Source organism: Sorex araneus, chromosome 5, assembly GCF_027595985.1.
Source record: "Sorex araneus isolate mSorAra2 chromosome 5, mSorAra2.pri, whole genome shotgun sequence".
NCBI lineage: Eukaryota > Metazoa > Chordata > Mammalia > Eulipotyphla > Soricidae > Sorex > Sorex araneus.
This window is the reverse complement of record NC_073306.1, coordinates 205,451,173-205,477,846: the sequence shown is the minus strand read 5'-3', so window position 1 is coordinate 205,477,846 and position 26,674 is coordinate 205,451,173. Positions and strand designations below refer to the sequence as shown.

The following is a 26,674-nucleotide window of genomic DNA, read 5'->3' as shown; positions in this document are numbered from 1 at the left end:
TGAATTCATTTCTGTCCACAGGCCTAAAGCTTATTTCTAAAATAAGCACTACTGGGTGTTACCAAAAAACAACAAAACAAAAAAGAAACAGAAACTCTCTGTTCTCACACTCCTCTCCCACACCAAGTCATCCCTGATAGAATTAAACCGTGACCATGAATCCAGGAGACCCTGAGCCAGAATTCTCATAAACCATTCCAGAAGGTCATCACTGTGCAAGAATGGCAAAGGCATAAGCTATCCTCAACCGTGCAAAATCACCACATAGAAACAGAGATTAAAAAATCATGAGTGCATAAAATAACATAACATCAGACTAACACCCAAGGCAGTAGAGACAAGGGCCAGGAGTATTGCTCGACGGTTGGGGGAGAAGCAGCTGGGATAGAGAAGGGGTCACTAAGTCAGTGATGGCTGGAGGGATCTCCGGGATGGGAGATGTGTGCTGAAAGTAGGTAAAGGACCAAACAGGATGGCCCCTCAGTGTCTGTATTGCAAACCATAATGCCCAAAAGCAGAGAGAGAGAGTGAAAAGGAAACTGCCATAGGGGCAGGGGGAGGGGCAACTGGGGTGGTGGGGGATACTGGGGACACTGGTGGTGGGGAATGTGCACTGGTGGAGGGATGTTCGATCATTGTATGACTGAAACTCAAACATGAAAGCTTTGTAACTATACCTCACAGTGATTCACTAAAAAAAAAAAATCCTGGGGCTGGAGCAATAGCACAGCGGGTAGGGCGTTTGCCTTGCACGTGGCCGACCCGGGTTCGATTCTTCCAGCCCTCTCGGAGAGCCCAGCAAGCTACCAAGAGTATCCTGCCCACACGGCAGAGCCTGGCAAGCTACCTGTGGCATATTCAATATGCCAAAAACAGTAACAAGTCTCACAATGGAGATGTTACTGGTGCCCGCTTGAGCAAATCAACGAACAACGGGATGACAGTGCTGCAGTGCTACCCAGTAGCGCTCAGGGGTTCCCCTGTCTCTGTGCTCAGGAATTGATCCTTGCAGTGCTCAGGGGACTACATGCAATGCTGGAGATCAAACCCAGGTCGGCCGCAGGCAAGGCAAATGCCCTACCCGCTGTACTATCGCTGCCGCCTCCAAAGAGGAGTTTCTTGATTTCTACGATTTTCTCTTGGTCTCCGGTACTGTAATTCCTCCCCCTCTGCCCCTTGGATTTCGCTGCCTCACTTCTCCACTCTCAGAGGGCCCCTCTGCCTTTTCCCCGTTTCCTCCAGCCTCCTGCTCGAGCTCCACACCCTCCTGTTCCCTGCTGCAAACTGCTCTCAGCTGCCAAGCTTGCTCCGTGCTCGCGCTCTGGGAGCAGGGCAGCCGCTCTTAGCCAGGGAGACTGTGGTCACTCTTGGACCCTCTTTTTTCCCGTCTTTCCCCGCTTTTTCTTTGGAACGGGAGCCTGAGAAATGGCTCTGCTGTGAATGGGTGGATTTTTTTTAAACTACAATTTCTAAGGGTTCAATACAGGTTCTGAAGGGTTACCTATGTGGAAATGTTTACTGCGGCCCTGTGCTGTGCGGTACTGTAAACGATAGTTTCATGCGTGCAACATGCCAACACCACACCCCCCACCAGAGTGCCCACTTCTCCACCCCTGTCTTAGGGTGCTCCCTCCACCCCCGGCGCACCCCCCACCCCCACCTTTGGCAAGCTCAGCTCTGTAAGCCAGTCAGTCCTCATGTTCTGCTGCCTTTGGCAATTTGTTATTCCCTGACTGTTTCTTCCGGCTCCTCCCCTACCTCCCCTTCCTCCTCTTCCTCTTCTCCTTTTATTCTGGGGGAGGCCACACCTGCTGTGCTCAGGATCACTCCTGGTAGGATTCTGGGGACTCTAAGGGGAGAGGGGATTGAACCCAGGTCAGCCGTGTGGAAGGCAAGCGCCCTACCTGCTGTACTGTCTCTCCAGTTCCCTACTTTATAGCCCACCGTGGTAGCACTTAGAGAATGTGTTGGGAGATTATTTTTACATGATCACCCACAGCAAAGATTCCCTGATTACCCCTGAGCCTTTTTCACATATACTGCTATGCAAATTGGCAATATGTAACTTTTTCACTTTGTTACATTTAAGTTTTCCTCTATGTGCTTTTCCTAACTTTTTATTACAGAGATTTTGTAACAGAACAAGTATAAATGATTCAATATAGGCAAAAAACTAGCTGCAGCTAAAACCAATTATTTTTCTTATATTAGAAGAAAGGAGGGAAATCCTTACCCAGCAAATAATCACTGATATCTACTATGTGTCATGTTTATAAATCGTTTCTTTGCCCGTTATTTCTCTTGAAATTTGCCATGTTAATTTTAGGTGAGTAAATGAAATTTTTCTTTGACACACTGATAGGTCTTTAAAAGCACACTAACATTTGAGGAATAATAAAAATGCGTATATAAAGTAATACATTTTCAAAAGCTAAATTTTTGTAGAATTGTCTTTGATTTTATAGGTCAGAAGTTAATTTTTAAGTGGCTGAGTCATCAGTAAAGCTAATCTTCGAGAGTATTAAAGCTCCTTTATTTTTGGCTTGCCAGAGGTCTCAAGCAGTTGAAATGGCTCTAACGGACACCTCCGCTTCATTTGCTATAACATCTTGTTCTCAAGTGGCCATTTTTCGATCCACTTATTAGCTTTTAAGCCTAGAATGCTGATGACTCAGGTATCTAATGGACAGTAATAAAAATGTTAGCTAATCTCTGGCATTGTATATTTTATCCTCGTCTCTTGGTTCTTTCTCATTCTAGATGCTGTTACATGAGAAAGCAGAGGCTTTGCAAGAAGAGGTAGAAGAATTACTGAGATTTCCTTCTGATTTCCCTGGCGTGCAGGCGTCTCCCACTGAGAAGGCTTAAAACTACCTGAGCATTTTCAAATATGAGTTTATTGCATGTTTTATTAAATATCCCCTATTATTTTAAAATGCAAAAATACATTTTAAATTATGTTCTAAGAACTGTATATGTGCTTGAATATGCCTCTCACTCATAATTGCGATAACCTTCCCACTAAGAATCCATCTTCAATACATACACATTATTTCTCTGCTCAAAGATTCTGTTATGCCCACCACAAAGGCCTGAGCAGTAGTACAGCAGGTAGGATGCCTGCCTTGCATGCAGTGAGCCCCGGTTTGATCCCCGGCACCCCATATGGTGCCCCAAGCCCTCCAGGAGCGACCCCTGAATGCCAAGCCAGGAGTAAGCCCTGAGCATCACTGGGTGTGGCTGAAAAAGCAAAAAGGGAAAAAAAGTCCACCACAAAATGAAACTCAGCCTCCTCAATATATTTCTTTATTTTTCTAGCCATATCTTTAATTATTTTCTCACCTCTATCTTCCCATAAATTGGATTATTTGGTCTGGAGCAATAGTACAGTGCGGAGGGCGCTTGTCTTGCATGTAGCCATCTAGCTTCAATCCCCAGCATTCCATATGGTCTACCAAGCCTTACCAGGAGTGATCTCTGAGCACCACTGGGTGTGGCCCAAAATTGAGAACAATAATAAATATAACCTAAAGATTTATAGCTCAAGTATAGATAACTAGTTACATAGTTAACATAGTTACATAGGATAGTTACATAGTTACATAGAATAGAAAAAAGAGATGACTTGACAGTTATTTGTGAATGCTGAATGGTTCTCTCCAGTCTAAGAAACATCCCAAATGCTAACAAGCAGTGTTGGTTTTTTGTTGGTTTTTGGTTTTTGGTTTGGGACCACACCCAGTGATGCTCAGGGCTCACTCCTGGCTGGGCTAAGGGATCACTCCTAGCAGTGCCCCTGGGACCAAATACAGTCTCAGAGTCAGCTCTACACCAGGCAAGTGCCTTACCCAGGTACTACCTCTCCAGCCCCAGTCTGAGTCATATCATTAGACCAGGATAACACAGGAGCCAGCTACTGGTGTGATTTAACACAGATCCCATGTGAGGACGCTGAGCTCGGGGGACTCCCGTGAGGAATGCAGGTGTCAGAGCTGCCTGCCGTGTTGGAAGGCCCAGGCGGAGCAGATGGTGAAGCCTAGCTCACCTCTGCCTTTCACTGCCCAGAAAGCCAATCTGTGAAGCAGGACTTCTCGCCCCAGCGGCCCCGTGGGGGAAGGGGTACTGAGAGGAGACAGTGAAAGACCACAGGCTGTGCTGGACAGACCCTGCTCAGGGTGGCCGGACCACACTGCTGGCCATGAATTCTCTGGGTGTTTGGGAGCCACATCCAGCAGTGCTCAGGGCTTACCTGTGGTTCTGTGCTCAGGGGTTACTCCTAGCTCTGTGCTCAGGAATCACTCCTGGTTGGCTCAGAGGACTTTATGAAATGCTGGGGATCAAACCCGGTTGGCTGTGTGCAAGGCAGGTGCCCACCCCGCTGTACTATCACTCCAGCCCCTGTGTATTCTTTCATGCATTCTCTCTCATTTGTTCTGGTAACACAATCTCGAGTAATCGTATTATAATAACGAGTCTCATTCCCCTGACCCTGAAAGATCCTCCAATATGGCCCCGTTGGGAAGGACAAGTAAGGAGAGGCTGCTAAAATCTCATGGCTGGGACAAATGAAGACGTTACTGGCACCCGCTCAAGCAAATCGATCAACAATGGGATGACAGTGATACAGTGAATACAATCTTTAGTCTGAGGGAGTAAAGCAAGTAAATGTGCAGCTCAAACTAATGTACCAGCAGTGTCCAGCGTGTGCAATCTAGAAGATGATACACAGGAGTGTACATTCAGTTTCTTCTATTTGGTTCTTCTCCCAGTCAAACCTGTATGCTCGCATTTATACCTGGGCTCTAAGTAAGACAAAGGTGAGAGGGTGTTTGCAGGGGCTGGGTGGGAAGGCGGGGAAACGGGGAACCATGGTCAAAGGAAGCAAACTTCCAGCTAGAAATAATAACTGGGGTTCTCGTGGCGAGCACGGGCACTGTGATCACCAACGCAGTTGTGTACTTGGCAGCTGGCGAGGAAGCAGTTTCCTAGGGGCCTCAGCCGGCAGTGCTGGGGTACACACTCCCAGCGGCACCCCGTCCAGCGTGCAGGCTGCTGGGGAGGAGGGCTGGGGTCAGTGCTAGGAAATGTGCCCCATCACATTCTTCCTGGGAGTCCTAGCCAGACCCCAGCACACACACTGATTATATGAGGGTATGGTGCTGTCAGTTTCTTCATCAAGACCATGATAGTCAAGTAGCTTCTCATTGCAAATTATCACATTATATGCCTTAGAATGTTAATAATATTTCTATAAAATGGGGCATAAATTTTAAACCAAATCTATACAGTATCTGATGCATAGGCAAATTAATCCCACATACACACAAACCCCTTTCAGGGAACCATACCTAACCACTGTACTATCACTTAGGCCCTGTGGGTGATTTTTTTTTTTTTATCATGGTCATGAAGAGCAGGGAGGCTGGTGGAGGGATGGGTGTGTGACCATTGTATGACTGAAACTCAAACATGAAAGCTTTGTAACTAGCTCACAGTGATTCAATTAACTAATTTAAAAAAAAAAAAAGAGGGACAGGTGTGAACCCACCAAAAAAATGTGTGTGTGAACCTCAAAGCTAGGAGTGTGTGCAAGCCCCTAGTATCACAACAGCAATGAAGGGAGGGGTGCAGAGAGTGGGGATAAAAACTAAGAAAATATGAAAATGGGGCCAGAACAATAGTACAGTGGTTAGAGCACTTGCCTTGCATACAGCCAACCGCGATTTGATCCCTAGTATCCCATAACGTCCCCCAAACTCAGGGCCCTAAGAGTGATCCCTTGGGGGGTAAGCTCTGAGGACTGGCAGGTGTGGCCCTAAAAACAAAACAAAGAAAATATGAAAATGATGCTATTTGCATGAAAATATGTCCTCATCTAGCGACTTAAAATAACCTACATTAGGTACATACGTTTGACATTTCCCTTAGCAGTAGGATATGGCTACTCTGAGAATAGTGACAAAAATAACTACAAAGTCCACTAATGAGATAAATGGCACTGTAGCACTGTCGTCCCGTTGTTCGTCGTTTTGCTCGAGTGGGCGCTAGTAACGTCTCCATTATGAGATGTTACTGTTTTTGGCATATCGAATATGCCCCGGGGAGCTTGCCAGGCTCTGCCGTGTGGGTGGGATACTCTCGGTAGCTTGCCGAGCTCTTCGGGAGGGACCGAGGAATCGAACCTGGGTCAGCCGTGTCCAAGGCAAACGCCCTACCCACTGTGCTATCGCTCCAGTCCAATGAGATAAATAAAAAATAGAATTATGGGTGCCTCTGGGTGGCTAAAGTCCTGCTCACAGTGAGGATGAGGCAACTTGAAAGAAACATCAACATATCAAGCCTCTAGGGCACCCTTCAAGAATGACGCCCGGGGCTGGAGTGATAGCTCAGCGGGTAGGGCGTTTGCCTTGCACTCAGTCGACCTGAGGTTGATTCCCAGCATCCCATATGGTCCCCTGAGCACTGCCAGGAGTAATTCCTGAGTGCAGAGTCAGGAGTAACCCCTGTGTATCGCCGGGTGTGACCCCCCCAAAAAAAAATAAGAATGACACCCTTCAAGAATTTTAGTAGATGCAGGCAAATAAGATCTTGGTGGCCGGGAATGTGCTGTTTCCAGAGCTCTGCTCTGAACCCAGGGAGTACAGAGAGTCTTCTCTGTAGAAGAAATAGGCGGGATAAAGCAGAAACAGCCGCGAGGTGGCCGTGGGGCCCAGGTTCTGGTGTGGATCTGAAAGGGGGCTGGTGAGGCAGGCTCTGGGCCTGGGCACTCAGTCCTGGGCCTGTTTCCGGGATACTTTCCTCAGCTGGGGACTGAGGTTCAAAGGCGCACATCTGGGGTTGGGGCCAGAGGCGCACACTCCAGCCATCCCTGGAGTCCTCCCTCCCCGCCTGTCCTCCTGGTGGGCTCAAAGCACCTTTGCTCCTTGCGACAATTGGATCAACATTGTCCTTGTGATAGAGAAGGTCCCATTTGTGTAGAAAGTTCTGCTTCTTGAGGGTAGTGCACTTTTACTTACAGCTGTATGGGGAACTTACACGGCGGTGAATCCCAACTAAATGGGACAGATTGTATGTAGGTTTCTATCCTGCACTAAGGGCTAGAACGAAGGGGCCAAGGAGATGGGAGGTGGGGAGTGAGGGTAGGGGTGTGTCTCACATAGTAAATAAAATGATTCTGTATTAGCTCTCAGAAAAGGCAGGGGGCAAAGGGATAGTACAGTGTATAGGACACTTGGCTTAAACGCAGTTGATGGGGGTTCAATCCCTAGAATCCCATATGGCCCCCTGAGCACCACCAGTAGTGATTCCTGAGTGTAGAACCAGAAGTCCTGAGCATCACTGGGTATGACCCCAAAATGAGAAAGAAAGAAAGAAAGAAAGAAAGAAAGAAAGAAAGAAAGAAAGAAAGAAAGAAAGAAAGAAAGAAAGAAAGAAAGAAAGAAAGAAAGAAAGAAAGAAAGAAAGAAAGAAAGAAAGAAGAAAGAGAAAGAAAGAAAGAAAGAAAGAAAGAAAGAAAGAAAGAAAGAAAGAAAGAAAGAAAGAAAGAAAGAAAGAAAGAAAGAAAGAAAGAAAAGAAAGAGAGAGAGAGAAAGAAAGAGAGAGAGAGAAAGAAAGAAGGGAGGAAGGAAGAAAAGGAGGAAGGAAAGAAAGGAAGGAAGGAAGGAGGAAGAAAGGAAGGAGGAAGGAAAAAGGAAAGAAGAAGGAAGGAAGGAAGGAAGGAAGGAAGGAAGGAAGGAAGGAAGGAAGGAAGGAAGGAAGGAAGGAAGGTAGGAAGGAAGGAAGGAAGGGAAAGAAGGCCAGAGTGATAGTACAGTGGGGAGGGCGTTTGCCTAGTATTCGGCCAACCTAGGTTCGATCCCTGGCGTCCCATGTGGTCCCCCAAGCACTGCCAGGCATAACCCCTGAGCATTGCTGGATGTGACCCAAAAAGAAAAAAAAATAAGAAAGAAGAAAGAAAGAAAAAGACAATAAAATGTGGGGATTGCTATAGATCATGGATAAAGTTCATTTAAAAAGTGTTCAAGTTATTCAAAAGTAAAGTATTTGCTAAACTTTTAAGTAGTTAATGACAGCTTTGAGAGCATGACTCTTTACAAGTGCTCCAGGGTCAACACTCACCTCCAGAAGGATCTGGGTGGAGCCGATGCCTTTCAACACTCCACTCGACACTTTCAACATCTGTGCCTTCCTCCTGAGTGCTGCTTGAACACTCAGAACCTTCCCACGTTCTCAGAGAAGCTGAAGTCTAGCAAGCCAGAAGGACAGCACCTCCACGTAAAGTCGCAAGGAAGCGAGCTGCGGAGAGAGACAGAGATTAAGGCCTTGGGGCTGGAGCGATAGCACAGCTTGCAGGGCATATGCCTTGCACGCGACTGACCCGGGTTCGATTCCCAGCATCCCATATGGTCCCCTGAGCAGAGCCAGGGGTAATTCCTGAGTGCATGAGCCAGGAGTAGCCCCTGTTCATTGTCAGGTGTGACCTAAAAAGAAAAAAAAAAAAAAAGATTAAGGCCTTGCATGCATCTAGGTCCGTCGAGCACTGTCAGCAGGGACCTTTAATGAGCACAGTCAGGAGTAAGCCCTGAGCAGTGCCAGGTGGGGCCCCCAAAACAGAGGGGAGAAAAAGTGAAAAAACAGAAACCAAGCAAATATCTCAGAGTACTTCTGGGCACCCCCAGCACCCGCATGCATTTGGGGGGGATGAGGCTGAGTGATGCTCAGAGACCGTTCCCCATGGGCAGGAAACTCTCCAACAAACAGTCTGGGGGAAAGATCACTGTTTAACACCACACAAAATGAACTCAAGATACATCAAAAATAAGGATATTAAAATATAGTGTTAAAATAAAGCAAAGTATTTTCTGTTTTGAAAGGAAAAAAAAAGACATGGGCATCAGATCCCAAATAATAAAATACACAGAAGAAAACACAGATTCCCTCTGGGACTGAGCATCAGAGATGTAAATGGAGACTCAGCTGGGCACAGGCAGGGTTAGGGCTAGGGTTAGGGTTAGGGTTAGGGTTAGGGTTAGGGCTAGGGCTAGGGCTAGGGTTAGGGTTAGGGCTAGGGTTAGGGTTAGGGTTAGGGTTATTGCTAGGGTTAGGTTTAGGGTTAGCGCTAGGGTTAGGGTTAGGGTTAGGGCTAGGCTTAGGCTTAGGCTTAAGGTTAGCAATAGGATATATGGATTTCCCACACACACACACACACTTTACAGATGAGGAAGTTGAGGATCACTTACCTGTAGAGCTGAGGGAGGCTGGAAATGATTCCACACCAGATCCCACACCCTTTCCCAGCTATAAAACCAGTACACCGCCAAAGGGTTCTAAGATGCATGTAGGCCAGAGCTTGTTACCAAAATAGGTGTGGGCTGAGGAGACATCTCAAAGGCGGGAGTGCATGCCCTGGGTATGCCAGGCGCGTGCCCACTGCAGCCACAGGTATGGTCCTGGTAAGCCTGAGAGCCTCCAGCATCCCAGGGCCCAAGTACCAAACTGACCAGTCCACACAACTGAACTATCACTGGCAGTGAGCACTGGGCCTCCTGAGAACTGCTTTTGAGGACTCCCTGAGGCTCTATAAATGTCTGGAATCAGCATTCCATTGTGGGAGCTCCCAAAATCCTAGATGACCTTTTTTTTTGCTTTGCTTTTTGGGTCACACCCGGCGATGCACGGGGGTTACTCCTGGCTCTGCACTCAGGAATTACTCCTGGCAGTGCTCAGGGGACCATATGGGATGCTGGGAATCAGACCCCGGTCGGCCGCGTGCAAGGCAAACACCCTCCCCGCTATACTATTGCTCCAGCCCCCTAGATGACTTTTTTAAGTTGCAAACAGTTCATTTTCTTATGTATATTTTTCTTTAGGTTGTAAGAAATGGGCAGTATTGAGGCGCCATCGTTCAGGTATCGTTTTGCAGTATGAGTCAAGACCTGTCCCTTCTTACTTTGGAACAGGAATGGTTTGGAGGACCACTGCTAGTTTGTAGTTATTCTATTCCGAGGCCTGAGCGCTAGGACAGCAGGTAAGGCGTTTGACTTGCACACGGCTGACCCAGGTTCAATTCCCAGTACCCCATATGGTCTCCAGAGCCAGCCAAGAGTGATCCCTGAGCATAGAGTCAGGAATAAGCCCTGAGCACTGCTGGGTGTGGCTCATAAAGAAAAAAAAGAATACTGTCTTCATACTTGGCAAATATGATTAAAACAAGGTGTCTAATTGCAACGTGTCTCAGCTACGACACTCCCTATTGCCGTCTCCCCTATTCCTCCCTCCTGTGTCACCTGGACATTGTCAACCAAAGCAACTTAGACCCAGGAGCTAGAAAATTGTTTCATCTCAGCCCACAAATTGTCCCTCCTGCAAGCTTTGTTTTCTCACTTCCTCCCTGATGTTCTCCCAGTTTCCGAATTAGGAACTCACGTGAGGACTGCCCACGCTGGCTGTCCACTGCTCCGGAGGTCACAGGAACCCACGAACAGGAAACTTGCACCGATGCACTTTTCAAATGACACGAATGCTCCCAGTAAATCAGTATGGACTTCACCCAACAACAGCAAAGACCTGAGGCCTGTGTGAGCGGTGGATGCAGGGAGGGCTGTGCGGCCGGGAGAGATGGGATAGTGGCCAGGATGCCTCCGTCCCATCCCCAGCACCGAATATAGCCCCAAAATGCAGAGCGGGTCAGGGGTCACTCGTAGCACGCTCAGGGGACCCTGTGGGGTGCCAGGGACGGAAGCAGAGTTGGCATGTGCAAGGCAAGCGCCTTGCCCCTGCACTAGCTCTCTGCAACTGTTATTAGTGTCCCCTGGTTACTGAGCAAATGTCCACTAGGTGACTTCTGAGTTGGCTCCACCGACACCGTAGGCAAGAACCACCACCACTTTGCTGCCACGGAATCCACGGTGGAGCATGTGAGGGCGATGCGGAGCCCCGGTCACAGGGCCGACCACGCTGAGTTCTAGCAAGTTCCCTGCGATGAGAATGCACCAGCAGGAACCCCCGCGCCCGGAGAAGGTTCACGGAAGGCTTCTTGGGAGAAGATTTGTTCTGCCTTAGCTGACTGACACTGCCACCGGCCTGGCCTGGTGTCGCTACCTTTATCCGCCAATTAACCACCCTGGGGTGCGTTTCTGTTGCAGAATTGGGTTGTAAAACAAGGGTAGCGGGCACTTCACAGAGGGGTTGCTGGCCTAGGAGAGAATACAGGGAAGATACTCTTACACTCTTGAGTAAAGTGCACCTAAGTGCGCCTTCTTTGGGGGTGGGGGGGAGAGGAGGAGGCGCGCCCGGCGACGCGCAGGGGTGCCTCCTGGCTCTGCACGCGCGAATCACCCCCAGCGCCCTCCGCGCGGTCCCGTGCCCGGCCCCATCCCGTCGCCTGTTCTGCCTCGGTGGGCAGGAAAGTTGGGCCAAGTCCCCGACGCGAGGGACGATTCTACCCCGAGCCTGCAGAGGGCTCCGCGCCCCGCGTGCCAGGGTGGCCCCTGGCCCGCTGAGTGGACCCGGCAGCAGGGAGACGCCGCTCTGGCGCGGGTCCGAGTCCCGAGGCCGACGTGGGTGCCCGGCGGGGCGGGTGGCGATGCTCGCCCGGCTGGACCCGCGGGAGGGGGCCCGGTGCTGGGGCCGCCGCCGTGCCGGGCGCGGGGTGGGGGCGCGGGCGGGGAAGTGGGTGTGCGGGGCGGGGCGCGCGGGGGCGGGCCGGGGCGGACCCTGCCGGGCCTGGCCGGGGCCGGGCCGGGTCCGGGCCGCCAGGTGGGGCCGCGATGCCGCCGCCGCCGCTCCTGCTGCTGCCGCTGCTGCTGCCCGCGCTGCTGGGCGCCCGGGCCCGGGACGCGGTGCGCCTGCACCTGGACACCGCGCGGCCGCTGCGCCGGGCCAGCCCCGCCCTCCTGTCCGTCACCCTGGACGCCAACCTGGCCACGCACCCCAAGTTCCTCACCTTCCTGGGGTAAGCGAGGCCGGGCACCGGCGCCCTCTGCCTCTCTCGGTCTCTGCCTCTGCCTCTGCCTCTCTCTGTCTCTGTCTCTGCCTCTCTCTGTCTCTGTCTCTGCCTCTCTCTGTCTCTGCCTCTCTCTGTCTCTGTCACTGCCTCTCTCAGCCTCTGCCTCTCTGGCTCTGCCTCTCTCTTTCTGTGTCTCTCTGCCTCTGTCTCTCTGCCTCTCACTCTCATCTCTGTCTGTCTCTCTCTGTGTCTCTGTCTGTCTTTCTCTGCCTCTCTCCTCTCTGTCTCTCACTCTCTGTCTCTGTCTGTGTCTCTCACTCTCTGTCTTTCTCTGCCTCTCTCCTCTCTCTCTCTGTCTCTCTCTGTCTCTGTCTGCCTCTCTCTGACTCTCTCTCTCCTTCTTGCTCCCTCGTCCCCTGGCTCCCTCTCCATTCAGCACTGTGTCTGAGTGTTATGAGATCAGGCGTCTCCGGGACATTTCCTTGAGAGTTTCCCGGGACTTCCCGAGCCGCTGGCGGGAGCAAGGTCCCCGAGCGCTGGGATTTGTGGCACCGGAAGATTTGAACCAGTCTTCCCACTTCGATTCTATTGGGAAGATTTTTCTTTCTTTCTTCGTGTGTGTGTGTGTGTGTGTGTGTGTGTGTGTGTGTGTGTGTGTGTGATTTGATTTTGAGGCACACCTGGGGTGCTCAGGACTTATTCCTGGCTTTGTGCTCCCTGGTGGATGAAGGGACCGTGAGGACACAGCGTGCCTGGAACCCTGACAGCCTGCCCGCTGTACTGTCTCTCCAGGCCCAAGATCATGGTGATTTTCTCAAGTTCCCTGGGAAAGACCTCAGGAGAGTGAGCATTGGCGCGTGGCTGTAGAATAGTGTCAGTTCTATGACTTAGGATTACTTTTTAGCTCAGTATAGCTTAAGAGCTGGTTTAGGCTCATAGTAAAATTGACTGCTCTTATATTACCCAATTAAAACTAAAAGCAAGGAGTGGTAGTACAGCAGGTAGAGCTGGTCTTGCACACGGCCAACCCGCGTTCCACCGGAGCGCGTCCCATCTGGTCCCGTGAGCACCGCCAGGGGTAATTACTGGGTGTCGAGCCACGAGGAACCCCTGAGATGGCTGGGTGTGATCCAAAAGCCAAACAAAACTCCTCAAAAAGAAAAAAAAAAAAGCTAACCGTTAGAGTTGGACAGCTCAGAGGTTGAGGTGCTTGCCTCGCCTGCTGAGACATCCCACCCCACGTATCCCCCACCCTCCCGCACCCCGGGAGTGAGCCCTGAGCACTGTGGCAGAGAGGAGAGGAGAGACCCTGATAGGAATTTCAAACTTGCAGTGACTCCCAGAACGTTAAGAAAACAAGAAGCTGCACGTCAGGATGCTGGAATCTGGTGCAGGGTCACGGGGTCCCCGGGTCCCTGCGGGCTGACCCCAACCTGGGGAGCAGGGGAGGTGCAGGGCCCCAGGTGCTTCTGATCGGAGACGCCACACCCCAGTGACCTGCACAGCTGGGGCTTGCCAGACACCTCCAGGACGTCTTTGTAGAGGCCAAACGCTAACGCCACGGCTCATTTCCCAGCCCGAGTCTGCGGGTCCGAGCAGGGGGCTGGAGGCGGAAGAGATGTGGGTACCGGGCCGCCCTGTCCGGAGTCCCAGCTCGGCCCAAGCTGAGCCGCTTGGCTTTGACAGGCTTGTGGCAGTCCTGCGCCTCGGTGTCCTCTTCTAGGGAATGAAGCCTGAAAAACCCTTATATAGGATGGTTACGTAGGTCTGACGAGAGAAGAAATACACGCGGCTGACCCAGGTTCGATTCCCAACATCCCATATAGCCCCCCAGGCACTGTCAGGAATAATTCCTGCGTGCAGAGCCAGGAATAACCCCCGAGCATCACCAGGTGTGACCCCAAAAGCCAAAAAAAGAAAAAGAAAAATAGACACTGTTTAGCGCTCCGGTTTTGACACAGAAAAATGTTTAAATAAATTGTTGCATCCTGGGAAATGGCATCAACTATCAGTTTCTGTATGTGTGTGCGTTTTATTTTATTTAATTTTTTAGTAATAATGCACTTCACTGTCACTGTCATCCCGTTGCTCATCGATTTGTTCCAGCGGGCACCAGTAACGTCTCTCATTGAGAGACTTATTGTTACTGTTTTTGGCATATCCAATACGCACGGGTAGTTTGCCAGGCTCTGCCTTGCGGGCTCCATACTCTTGGTAGCTTGCCGGGCTCTCCGAGAGGGGCAGACGAATCGAACTCGGGTTGGCCGCGTGAAAGGCTAACGACTTCCAACCGCTGTGCTATTGCTCCAGCCCAATAATGTACTTATTTTTTAAAATTATTCTTTTAATTGAATTGTAGTGAGAATCACAGTTACAAAGTTTGTTCATGATTGGGTTTCAGGCACATAATGTTCCAGCACCCATCCCTACACCAGTGTGCATTTCCTACCACAAATGTTCCCAGTTTCCCTCTTGCCTCCGCCCCACCTGCGCACCGGGGTGTGTGTGTGTGTGTAACTCCTCATGGCAGGAAAGAGAGAATTCCCGGTTAGGAAGCCGAGTGAAAGGGACCGGCTAGCGCCTGAGCCTCCCTGCCTTGGGCGATGCCTTGCTGAGAACAGACGATTAAGTGACTCCCATTTTGGGATTTGGAACATCCGGGCAGTGCTTGGAAGCTCCTTGGAACTGTGCTCAGGAATCCCTCCCAGCAGCACCCGGGGAACTGTCAGCCATGTTCAGGGCAAGCGCATTGGCCCTGGCCCAGCTGGCCGTGTGCCTTGAAACGAGTCCTTTAATCCACGCATCTGGAACTCTGCAGGCCCAGCTCTGGCCACCAGGTTTCCTTTTCAGGGGTGACTCTTGGCTCTGCCCCCGGGAATTACCCCCGGCCATGTGGGATGGCAGGGGTCGAACCTGGGCTGGCCGGGTGCGAGGCGGAGGCCCTGCCTGCTGTCCTTCTCCCCAGCCCCTCCACCTCCTCTGAAGCCACACCTGCTCAGAGACAGTGTTCGCGTGTTTGCGTGTTTGCTCACAGAACATCACTCTGTCCCCCAGGCATCTCCAGGCACTTTCTAGAAGCCCTTGACGCTGACTCATGAGCCTTAGCTCCAGGGTCTCGGTCCCCCTGTGCTGGCGGCTCCCGGGTGAGGGTGAGACGGGCCTTACTGCATCCTAGCTCCGCCGAGGTCCAGGTGGGCAAAGGCGGCTTGAGCTGAGAGAGGAGAAGGAAAGCAAGAAGGGAAAATGAAAGGAACTGGTACAGCCGCCTCCTGCCCTGCCCAAGTCAGGTCATTGTTCAGTTTGCTTTGGTCTGTTTGGGGCCACACCCGCCAGGGCTCAGAATTCACTCCTCGCTCGCCTCCCAGGAATCACTCCAGCGGGACTCTGGGGCTCCGGTGGCGTGCTGAGAATCGAACCCGGGTCAGCCGTGTGCAAGGCAAGTGCCCTGCCTGCTGTACCATCTCTCCGGCCCTAAACGTATTTATTTATTGATTGATTGATTGATTGATTGACTGATTGATTGGTATTTGGGCAATTTACTTCTGGCTCTGCACTCAGGATCACTGCGGATGTGCTCAGTGGGCCAGAAGGGACGCCAGGGATTGAACCCGGGTTGGCCGTGTGAGAAGGCAACAACCCTCCCCACTGTACTATCGCTCCGGCCTGAGTTTTTTTTTTAATTTAGTTTTAGTTTAATTTGATTTAGTTTAGTTTTAATTTAATTTAGTACAGCGGGTAGGGCATTTGCCTTGCATGCTGGCCGACCCGCGTTCGATTCCTCCGCCTCTCTCGGAGAGCCCGGCAAGCTATTGAGAGTATCTCGTCCGCATGGTAGAGCCTGGCAAGCTCCCCGTGGCGTATTCGATATGCCAAAACCAGTAACAGCAAGTCTCACACACAATGGAGACGTCACTCGTGCCCACTCGAGCAAATCGGTGAGCAACAGAATGACAGTGACTACAGTGATTATTAAATATTTTTATTCTTCACAATATCTGAGCCAGGCCCATCCCCCCCATTCGCTTTGTCCCGTCTCCTGCGTGCTCTTGTCCCTTGCCTAGCTTGACTGGCTCCCCGTCACGGCAACTTCTGACCTAGACAGATGGCCCTCTGGGGGAGGGGAGTGAGGCTGTGCCCTTTCCCGACCCTCTGTGGGATGCATTCTCAGAGTTATGGCCAGTCCGCAGAATTCCTCGTATCTCAACAATCGGCTCTGTCAGCCAGCACCGGCCCAGACACGCCGGCCGGCACATTCTGCCCTGGGGTCGGACCTGAGCTCAGCTCATTTTTATGTCAAATGTAAAACAAAAATATCTGCAGGCGTATTCAATATGCAAAAAAAAAAAACCAGTAACAAGTCTCACAATGGAAACGTTACTGGTACCCACTCGAGCGAATCAATGAGCAGCGGGTGGGATGACAGTGACAGTGACAGCATCATTCCCCCAGGACTGTTATGGAAACAGACTGTCACAGCTGCCTTTAAGTTTGTCGTGTTCATGTCCTTGGCTGATGGATTTTATTTTTCCTTTCCTGTTCCCGTATATGATTATTGAATTCTGTGCCTTTGGTCACCTGTGGGGTTTGACATGTTTTACAGCTGTTTTAAGCTGGTTTTGTCCTGGGAGGGCAACAGCGTTGTGTTTTTACAACACGCAAACGTTCCATTGCGCAGAAGACGACAAAGCCGCGTCCTTAATCCCAGCGCTTTGAAACAAACATGGGATTGTCCTCGCAACCGCGCTGCCTTTTCATTCTGCCAGAAAACAGTCTTTGCCCTCCCTTGCCCTTGCAGCCGCTGGGCTCTGTTGTTCAAATAGACTTAGCAAATATTTATTAAGCACCAACAGCGAGGCAGGTATTTATCTAGGTGCTTATCTGTCTAGGAGGTAGTCTGATTAGACAGACCTGCCTTTCGGCTTTCACTGAGTCCGAACCAAGAAGCCAGAACCAGGGGCCGGAGCGATAGCACAGCGGGGAGGGCGTTTGCCTTGCACACAGCCAACCCGGGTTCGATTCCCAGCATCCCATATGGTCCCCTGAGCACCACCAGGGGTAATTCCTGAGTGCAGAGCCAGGAGTAACCCCTGAGCGACCCCCCCCCCCCACACACACACAAAAAAGCCAGAGCCAGAGAGATAAGGCACCTGCCTTGACTGTGGCCAACCCAGTTCAACCCCAGCACCCTGTGGGGCCCCCAGAGCCAGGTGTAAGCCCAGCGCCCCACTGGGTGTGGCCCCCAACTCCCAGCCCCTCCCCCACAAGGAAAGTGAGCACTAAGGGAGTCGTTTCAGAGAGTGTTGAGTGGTGGGAACAAACCAGCAGGGGCAGGCAGGGAGGGTGCCCTCATGGGACGGAGCCACTCAGCTGTTCCCGGGTGCCTGCGGCCTGCAGCCCTCCTCCCCCAGCCCTCCTCCCCAGCCCTCCTCCCCCAACTCTCCTCCCCCAGCCCTCCTCCCTCAGCCCTCCTCCCCAGCCCTCCTCCCTCAGCCCTCCTCCCCAGCCCTCCTCCCTCAGCCCTCCTCCCCCAGCCCTTTTCCCCCAACCCTCCTCCCCACCCCTGCCTACAGGCTCGCACCAGATGCAGGTCCCTCTGTCCTTAGACGCACGGAAGGCAAGAGAGGGACGCGGTGCCTGCGAAGGGGGTTCCCTGGGAATCCGGGAGCAGAGACTAGACACTGACCCTTTTCATTCCTTCTTTGGGCTTTGGGCCACACCCAGCAGTACTCAGGGCTCACTCCTGTGGTGCTCGGGGGACCGTATGGGGAGCCGGGGTGGACCCAGGCTGACCGCAAGTGCCTTCAGCCACCCATGTCCTGGGTGGGTCTGGGTCGTTGAGCCGCGGGGCGCAGAGAGCAGTGTCCCACGGCTGCAGACGCTCTGCTCACCTCCCACTGCATCCCGCACCGAGGCCGGTTCCCTGAGTCCACAGGGGCCCCGCCCTTCCGCTCCTTGGCATCTGGTTGTTACCTTCCCAGCTTCTCTCCGGAGTGACGCCCGCCCCAACATTGACCAAACACAAGCTCTGTTATTTCTTCTCTTTCTTCTGTTTTTCTTGGGGTGGGCAGAGGCTACACCCCGCGGTGCTCGGGGCTCACTCCTGGCTCTGTGCTCGGGGATCACTCCTGGCAGTGCTCTGGGAACCATATTCGGTACCAGAGATCAAACCTGTCTTGGCCTCGTGCAAGGAACTGCCTCACTCGTTGCACTGCGGCCCTAGCTTTGGTTTGATGACTTGAATGAGGGCACGGTGGCCAGCTGTGTGATTTTAGGCATGGAGAGCGCGTGTCCCTCCACCAGGTCTTCTGTTTTCTTGCTCCTCCACCCCTACTGTTTTAATTGAATTATCTTGAGACACACAGTTGTAAAGTTGTTCATGATGGGGTTTCAGTCATACGGTGTTCCTACACCCGACCCTTCACCAGTGTGCATTTCCCACCACCAGTGAACCCAGTTTCCCTCCTGCCCCCCGCAGCTCCCCAAGCCTGCCCCTATGGCAGACACCTCTCTCTCTCTCTCTCTGTCTCTCTCTCCTCTCCCTCTCTTTCTCTTTTTCCTCTTTCCTTTTAGGCATTGTGGTTTGCAATTCAGCACTGGAAGGGCATCACGTCTATCCCTTCACCTCCCTTCAGCACTCAGTCTTGCCCAGACGGATCATTTCTTTTTTTTTTTTGCTTTTTGGGACACACCCAGCAATGCACTGGGGTCGCTCCTGGCTCTGCACTCAGGAATTACCCCTGGCGGTGCTCAGAGGACCATATGGGATGCTGGGAATTGAACCCGGGTCGGCTGCGTGCAAGGCAAACGCCCTCCCCGCTGTGCTATTGCTCCAGCCCCCAAGACGGATCATTTCTAACTATTGCTGTCACAGTGGTCCCTTCTCTGCCCTCGCTGCCCTCCCCCCACGCCCCCCACTTGTGGCAAACTTCCCAGGGTGGCCCCGTCCTCCTGACCCTCGTTTGTCTGTCTTTGGGTATTAGTCTCATACTTTGTGGGTTTTTTTATATCCCACAGATGACTACGATCATTCTATGTCGATCCCTCTGACTCATTTCATTTCTTTTGCTTGATCTTTTAAAATTAACTGTTAAAGAACCACGATTTACAGAAGTTGGTGCTAGTTGAGCTTTAGGCATACAGTGTCCTGGCACGGACCCCACCGCCCGCATCAGCTCCCCTCCCGCATGCGTTTGCTTTGATCCATGACGTCTCCATCTTCCCGGGAGAGAGGAATCTGTGAATCTCTCGAATTCCAGTCCGAAACATTTAGTGCTATTCTGAGCACACAACGGGCATTGTCAGGAGCGCCTGGGCCTGGGCAGACGTGCATTTAGAATTCCTCAGATCCAAGGAATTAGAATTGTCTACAGTTCTGTTATGTGGCTTACATCTGAAAAGGTTTTCCTTAAGAGGGAGATTATGGAGGGCAGGAGGAATTCTAAGTTTTTGGTTTTTTGAGCAGTGCCCAGTGATGCTCAGGGGCTATTCCTGACTCTGTTCTCAGGGGTGACCCCGGGCAGTGCTCAGGGGACCACACGGAGTTGGGGTTGAACCTGGACTGGCCCAATCTTCAATCATTTATAAACTTCTCTGGAGTCAGAGTATTGGAGATAATCTATTTTTCAGAGAAACGGTATAACCTTGCCTATGGTTTTTACTTTCTTACCTCTTTTATCCGTTATAGAAGGTTATGGGGGGGATGGGAGGGAACCTTGGACGCTGGTGCTGGGAAATGTGCACGGGTGGAAGGGTGGGTGATGGAGCACTGTAGGGCTGAAACCCAATCATGAACAGCTTTGTAAAAATTCATTGATTTTTTTTAAAAGGTTATGAGGTTTTAAGAAACATTTTAAAAAATTCCCCTTCCGTTTTCTTCTTTCTTGTCCATGTTGCTGCAATGACCAGAAATTACACAAGCTGTGGGCCTGACAGATCTCCCTCTCTCCCTCTCCCTCTCTCTCTCTCCCTCTCTCTTTCCCTTTCTCTTTCTCTCCCTCCCTCTCTCTTCCCTTTCTCCTTCTCTCCCTTTCTCTCTCTCCCTTTCTCCCTTTCTCTCTCTCCCTTTCTTTCCCTCTCTTTCTCTTCCCCTCTCTCTCCTTTTCTCTCTCCCTCTCTCTCCCTTTCTCTCTCCCTCTCTTTCTTTCCCTCTCTTTCTCTTCCTCTCTCTCTCCTTTTCTCTCTCTCTCCTTCTCTCTCTCCCTCCCTCTCCCTCCCATCTCCCTCTCTCTCACGGTCCCTCTCTTTCTCTCTCCTCTCTCCTTCCTTTTTTTCCATTTCTCCTTTCTTTTTCTGACCTTTCTTCTCTTTTTCTTCCTCCTTCCTTTATTCTTTTCCTTCTTTTCTTCCTCTCCCCCATCTTTCCTTCCTTGGGATCAAACCCAGGTCTCATGCCTGCAGCATATGCATTCCCGTGGAGCCAAACCCCCACCCTTTTCCCCCTGGGGTGTCAGACTGTGGTGCTGGCCAGGTTTGCAGTGTGGCACACACACATGCATTTGCCAGAGGTCACAACCTCCTGACTGGCCGTGGCGGGTCAGACGCTGGCCTTGCGTGCAGCCCATTTGGGCTCCATCCCTGCACCCCACAAGGTCCCCTGAGTACTGCCAGGGGTGGTTCCTGAGTACAGAGCTGGGAGGAAGCCCTGAGCATCGCCCGTGTGCCCCTCAAAAAAAAAAATCACGCGGACTCTGTCTTCAGGTTGGGCTGTGACCATCGGCTGCAGGCAGGTGCTCTTAGCCCCCGACGCTGTCAAGTTGAGTTTTCTGAAAGCCCTAAGCACTATGCTGCCGGTCAGGTTCAAACCAGCTCCTGCCAGAGTTCATCATCATCATCATCATCATCATCATCATCATCCCGTTGATCGTCGAATTTCTCGAGCGGTCTCAATAACGTCTCCATTCGTCCTAGCCCTGAGATTTTAGCAGCCTCTCTTTACTCATCCTTCCCAACGATGCCGCATTGGAGGCTCTTTCAGGGTCAGGGGAATGAACCCCAGCATTGTTACTGGTTTTGGCATATGAATACACCATGGGGAGTTTGTGAGGCTCTCCCATGTGGGCAGGAAACTCCCGGTAGTTTGCCAGGTTCTCCCAGAGGAGTTAGAGCACCAAATTCCCTTCCGTGCCTGCGGCAATCTGCCATCTGCAAGATTCAGATGGAGACCAGCCCCACCGGCGCCCCCTTGGAGAAATTTGACTCCTCACTCTGCAGACTCTGCAGCTGGTTCTTAAAACTGTTCCCAGAATAGCTCCACCCCACCCCCACACCCCTAACCCCCCCTATTCGAGCATTGTATAACTGAGATTTAAACCTGAAAACTTTGTAACTTTCCACATGGTGACTCAATAAAAAATTAAAAAATAAATAAATAAAATAAAATAAAATAAAAATCAAAAAAAAAAAAACTGTTCCCAGAGAGAAGGGCGTAGACCTGTGTCACTGCATTGAGGATGGAGCAGTCACGTGTGCCTCTTGCTTTCTTCCCAACAGTTCTCTAAGGCTCCGGACTTTGGCCAGAGGCTTGTCCCCGGCATACCTGAGGTTTGGCGGCACCAAGACAGACTTTCTGGTTTTTGATCCCGAGAAGGAACCAACCTCTGAAGAGAAAAGTTACTGGCAATCTCAAGTCAGCCAAGGTGACGCTTTCTTTTCTTCAATGAAAACAAAAGATTGATTGACTCAGCATAATGCTTATTGTCCCCACCCCTCCCTGCCCCGTGCCCTCTGCCTGGCCCGGGGCACCTGGTGGTGTAGTCAGAATGCAAGGGTTTGTTTCTGTGTGTCAGTGCACTCCCTGGCTTCAGTTTAGACCACGGACGAGGAAATGAGCCTGTGCTTGTCCCAGGGCCTCTGACTTATTTCAGTTAACATGATGCCCTGCAGTTTCGCCCGTGTGTGGTACACGATGCAGAGTTCACCTTTCCTCATTGCTGAGTCATATTCCATGTGTCTGCAGACCACAATTTCTAGATCCACACATCAATTGTTGGCACTTGGGTTGCTTCCTGATCTTGACTATTATAATTAGCACTGTGGTGATATAGGCAAGCCTGTATATTTCTTAGTGTTTTTCACCTGCGGTGAATACAGCTGAGCCTATATGTTATTTTTTTTTTAATATTTTATTAGTGAATCACCGTGAGGTACAGTTACAGACTTACAAACTTTCGTGCTTGCATTTCAGTCATACAATGGTTGAGTACCCATCCCTCCACCACCCCCACCCCATCCTCCCCCCACCCCACCCCGCCTCTGTGGCAGGGCATTCCCTTTTGCTCGCTCTCTCCTCTTGGGTGTTGTGGTTTGCATCAGAGGTATTAAGTGGCCATCATGTTCGATCTATAGTCTATTTTCAGCCCGCATCTCCCATCCTGAACGGGCCCTCCTAGCACCCTTTACTTGGCGGTCCCTTCTCTATTTGAGCTGCCTTTTCCCCCAGCATGCGAGGTCACTGAGACTGTATGTTTGTGTTCGTGGTGTTGATGTCTAGGAGTAGAATCTGAAGGCATCTGATAGCTCTATCTTCGTGTTGTGAGTGTTGTGTGTGTGTGTGTGTGTTTGTGTGTGTGTGGTGCTGGGATTGAGCCCAGGTCTCGTGCTTGTATGGTATGTGCTTTGTTACTGAGCCATACCTCCGGATCGATTGTTTATTTTTGGAGACATCTCTTTAGTATTTTCTTTTTTTTGCTTTTTGGGTCATACCCGGTGGTGCTCAGGGCTTAGTCCTGGCTCTGCACTTAGGAATTACTCCTGGCAGTGCTCGGGGGAATCATATGGAATACTGGGAATCAAACCCGGGTCGGCCGCATGCAAGGCAAATGCCCTCCCCGCTGTGCTATCGCTCCAGCCCCTCTTTACTGTTTTCTATAGAGTAAAACCTTTCAGTGACAAATCGTGCGTTTCGAACTCACTTGAATCAGTCACGCGCGTTCTGAGGGGAAAGTGTGATTGCTCGCACCTAAGGATCCATGAGGGAGTAAAGGATCCCACCGAGCCGGGAGACAAAAGGCGGGAGCAGGGGGCTGGCTTCCTGGCCCCCTCTCCCCCTTCCAGGAAGGGAAACACACAGAAGAGGTGTGTGCTGACCGTCGCTGCACGGTCACTGTGCGGTCACTGTGCCCTCAGCAGGGCCAGCCTTCGGCTCCGGGGCAGGACGCTTAGGGAGAGGCGGAGGGTGGCCGGGCGTGAGCGGAAGGGCAGTTCCAGCAGGAGGCAGCGAGAGGGGCAGGCCTGCCCTGCAGATAGAGTGGAGACGAGCACTTTCCCACGGAGATGCAAGACTTTCTCATCGGGGCCACTCCGAGCCGTGCCTGCTGGGCAGTGCAGGCCAGGGGGCTCTTGAGGGCTGCCAGGGGGGCTCAGCCAGCAGTGCCTGGGGGCTGGGGTCCTGGAGGCCATCCATTGATAACGGGGGTCAAACTCAGGGTCTTGCACAGCAGCCCCCTGCCTCAGTCTCTTCAGTGGGAAGTGTTGGCGCGTCATCGGTAACGGAAGCAAACACCATCAATTTTTTTTCTTTTCCTTTTTAAATTTCTTTTTAAAGCTTTTTTTTCTTTTTAAATTTTTATTTATTTATTTATTTTGTAATTTATTTTATTTTTATATAATTTATTTTTTTATTTTTATTTATTTTATTTATTTTTGCTTTTTGGGTCACACCTGGTGATGCACAGGGGTTACTCCTGGCGGTGCTCAGGGGACCATATGGGATGCTGGAAATCGAACCCGGGTCGACCGCGTGCAAGGCAAACACCCTCCCCGCTGTGCTATTGCTCCAGCCCCCTTAAATTTATTTTGAAAACTTTATTTAAACACTTTGGTTCACAAAGTTGTTCATCACACATGTTTCCAGACCCTCGGCATTCCACCCAACCCCAACACACCTTCTACCCCCAGTTTCCCGCTCTTCCCCACAGGCCTGCCTCCTTGTCTGGCCCCAGATGACTTGTTTTATAAATTTATTTGCTTGTTACAACCAAATGGTAAGTGGAATTGTCAAAAATAGTTCGGTAAAAGAAAGTGTGTGAAAATCGTTATGTCTCACGAGGGGGTGTCCAGGTCATTGTCCGAGGACTGACTGTGCTGTTTGGTGCTCGCTGAGCCTCTGTGGGATTGATTTTTGCTTATCGGGCTCAGCGGGCTGCTGTGCTACTTTCCCATCCCGCTTGCTGTGCTCCTCCTGGGCTGTCAGCTTGGTGGAATTCGGAGGCGTGAGCAGCCTCATGCTTCAGGAACCCCAGGAGCCGTAGAAGAGCCCACCCACCTCCCCAGAGCACCCTGGAGTTTTCAGCCCGAAGACGGTGTACTCCGGAGTTCCGCTGGCCACCTCTTCCAAGACTAGTTGTGGGGGGCTGGAGCGATAGCACAACGGGTAGGGCGTTTGCCTTGCATGCGGCCGACCCGGGTTCGATTCCCAGCATCCCATATGGTCCCCTGAGCACTGCCAGGAGTAATTCCTGAGTGCAGAGCCAGGAGTAACCCCTGTGCACCCCCGGGTGTGATCCAAAAAGAAAAAAAAAAAAAGACTAGCTGTGGAGCAGAGAAGTCAGTCAGCTTCCGTGGCAGATATGGGCGAGGCTGCCGGGCTTTCCGCAGTCTGGGGGCCTGGGGAAGGCTGCCACCCCTCTCCAAGAAGACCCCAGAGTTTCCAGCCCTCAACCCCGTGTCGCTGGGAGTTGTGTTGGCCTGGCGTCTCTGCAGAGATCAGCTGGGAAGCTGAGGCTGGGCCGTTTACACGGCAGCGGCTGTGAAGAGGGGGAAGCGGGAGGATGCTCCGGGCATCACAGATTTGTGTTCAGACTTGGCCCTTTCCCACCAGTCACATGGGCTCAGGGGGCAGATAGGTTCAGACGGGAAGCGGGCCTGCTCCCGATTGATTTCTCCCTCGTGAGCCGGGGCAGGGGGACGGGACTTGCGTGACCCACGTGTCCCTGAGGCTTCCTTTGTGAGCACAGAGATCAATGAGCGCCCGGCCGCCAGAGAGACAGGCAGCCTGGGCCGCTTCCCAGGGAGGAAGTCGTTGGCAGGCCAGCCAGCCTGTCTGCGTCTGGTGATAAAGAAGCTCATTCTGCCCGACATGTCACTGGCGGAGCTTCCAAGAGCACATGTTGTGATCGCCGCGTGTGTGGATGCCAGATTGGAGGGAAAACAAGTCAGCACATGCTCTCCCGTCCCGAGGGCCGGAGGAAGGCACCCGAGGCCAAGGGAGTTCACGGCAACAAGTCTGTGTGTGTTGAAAGTGAAGCGTCAGAGAGCGGAGGGTGGGCTCTCCAGTGGGCTTCTCAAGCGCCAGTGTCTGAAGGACCGTCCGAACTGTTCAGTTCCACCCCACATGCGTCTCTGTCCCCAGCACACGCATGAGTTTCTCAGGAAGCCTGTGCCCTACCCAGGTTTGGGTGGAGGCTCAGGGGTCACCAGAGGTGACCTGTGCCACAGAATGTGTAGCCCTCCGATCTGAAACCACTTACCAGAGTCTCTTTTAAAATTTTATATTAAATAACTGCTGTTTGCAAAGTTGCTGGTAGTTGGGATCGGAGCAGAGTACAGCAGGGAGGGCAGTTGCCTTGCACCCACTGGCCCGGGTTTGATCCCCGGCATCCCTTATGGTCCTCTGACTACCTCCAGGAGAAATCCCTGAGTTCAGAGTCAGGGCTGACCCCTGAGCATCTCCAGATGTGGCCCAAAAAGCCAAAAAAAAAAAAGTTATTGGTAGTTGAACTTCAGGCATAAAATATTTCAACACCAATCCCACCACCAGTGTCAACTTTTCTCCACCAGTGTTTCCAGATTCCCTCCCCCCTCCCCCCCCCACCCCCCTGTCAACTTGACAGGCACACTATAGAGTGCCAGTGGTCGAAGAGATCTGTTTTCAGTGCTGTTGAGCCTGTGTTTGGGTACACGGTCACACCCCTCCCCCAAGTCACCAGTATAACTGAAGCTCTGGTGCCTGTTCACCCACTACTTCCCGATCTCTTCCCCCCGGATTTCTTTCCTTCTCTGTCCCTCTCCTCTAAACACTGGGGTCAAGGGCGATTTTTTTTAATTTATTTTATTTTATTTTATATTTTTGCTTTTTGGGTCACACCTGGCGATGCACAGGGGTTACTCCTGGCTCTGCACTCAGGCATTACCCCTGGCCGTGCTCAGGGGACCATATGGGATGCTGGGATTCGAACCCGGGTCAGCTTCGTGCAAGGCAAACGCCCTACCCGCTGTGCTATCGCTCCAGCCCTCAAGGGCGATTTAGACCTCTCCCCTTACTGCAGTACATTTCCTCATCCAGTATTTTATTAACCACAGATGAGTGAGATCATCCTGTGTTTTCTTCTTCCACTTACCAGAGTCCTGATGATCCTCTTTGAGCCAGACGAAGAGCTAAGGCACCTAGAGTCTCTCGGTCTTGTCCATTTGCAGATGTTTGCAGATCTCACGTCCTCCCCTCTGACGTGGAGAAGAGGTTACGGCTGGAATGGCCCTCCCAGGAGCTACTGCTGCTCCGAGAACAGTACGAGAAGAAGTTCAATACCACCACGTACTCAAGTAAGACGTGCACGGCAGCCGCGGTGTCCAGCCCCCAGTCCTGAGCCCTTTCAGACCTGCCCTGATTCGCGTGAGCCCGGCAGTGGCTGTGTAAAGTGCCGCCGTACTCACATGCTGTCGAGGGTGAATGGGATATCTGGAACCCCAAACTCCTTTTTTCGTGTTGTTTCCCCCCACTTCCTTTTCTTT

At 51.6% G+C, this 26,674-nt stretch overlaps 2 protein-coding genes across 3 annotated transcripts in view; both read left to right on the top strand.

Moving 5' to 3' along the window:
• Window positions 1-2,960, top strand: part of HELQ (helicase, POLQ like) — a 45,066-nt gene extending 42,106 nt beyond the window's left edge. For both annotated transcript variants that reach the window (XM_055140842.1, XM_012934030.2), the window contains one exon: window positions 2,761-2,960. In XM_055140842.1, coding sequence (XP_054996817.1) covers window positions 2,761-2,868 — 108 coding nt within the window. In that variant the 3' untranslated portion in view covers window positions 2,869-2,960. The remainder of the gene's footprint in view (window positions 1-2,760) is intronic.
• An 8,808-nt stretch (window positions 2,961-11,768) lies between these two features.
• Window positions 11,769-26,674, top strand: part of HPSE (heparanase) — a 38,260-nt gene continuing 23,354 nt past the window's right edge. Inside the window, 3 exon segments of the mRNA XM_055140024.1 lie at window positions 11,769-11,953; window positions 21,437-21,582; window positions 26,360-26,485. Of these exon segments, the coding sequence (XP_054995999.1) occupies window positions 11,769-11,953; window positions 21,437-21,582; window positions 26,360-26,485 (457 nt within the window).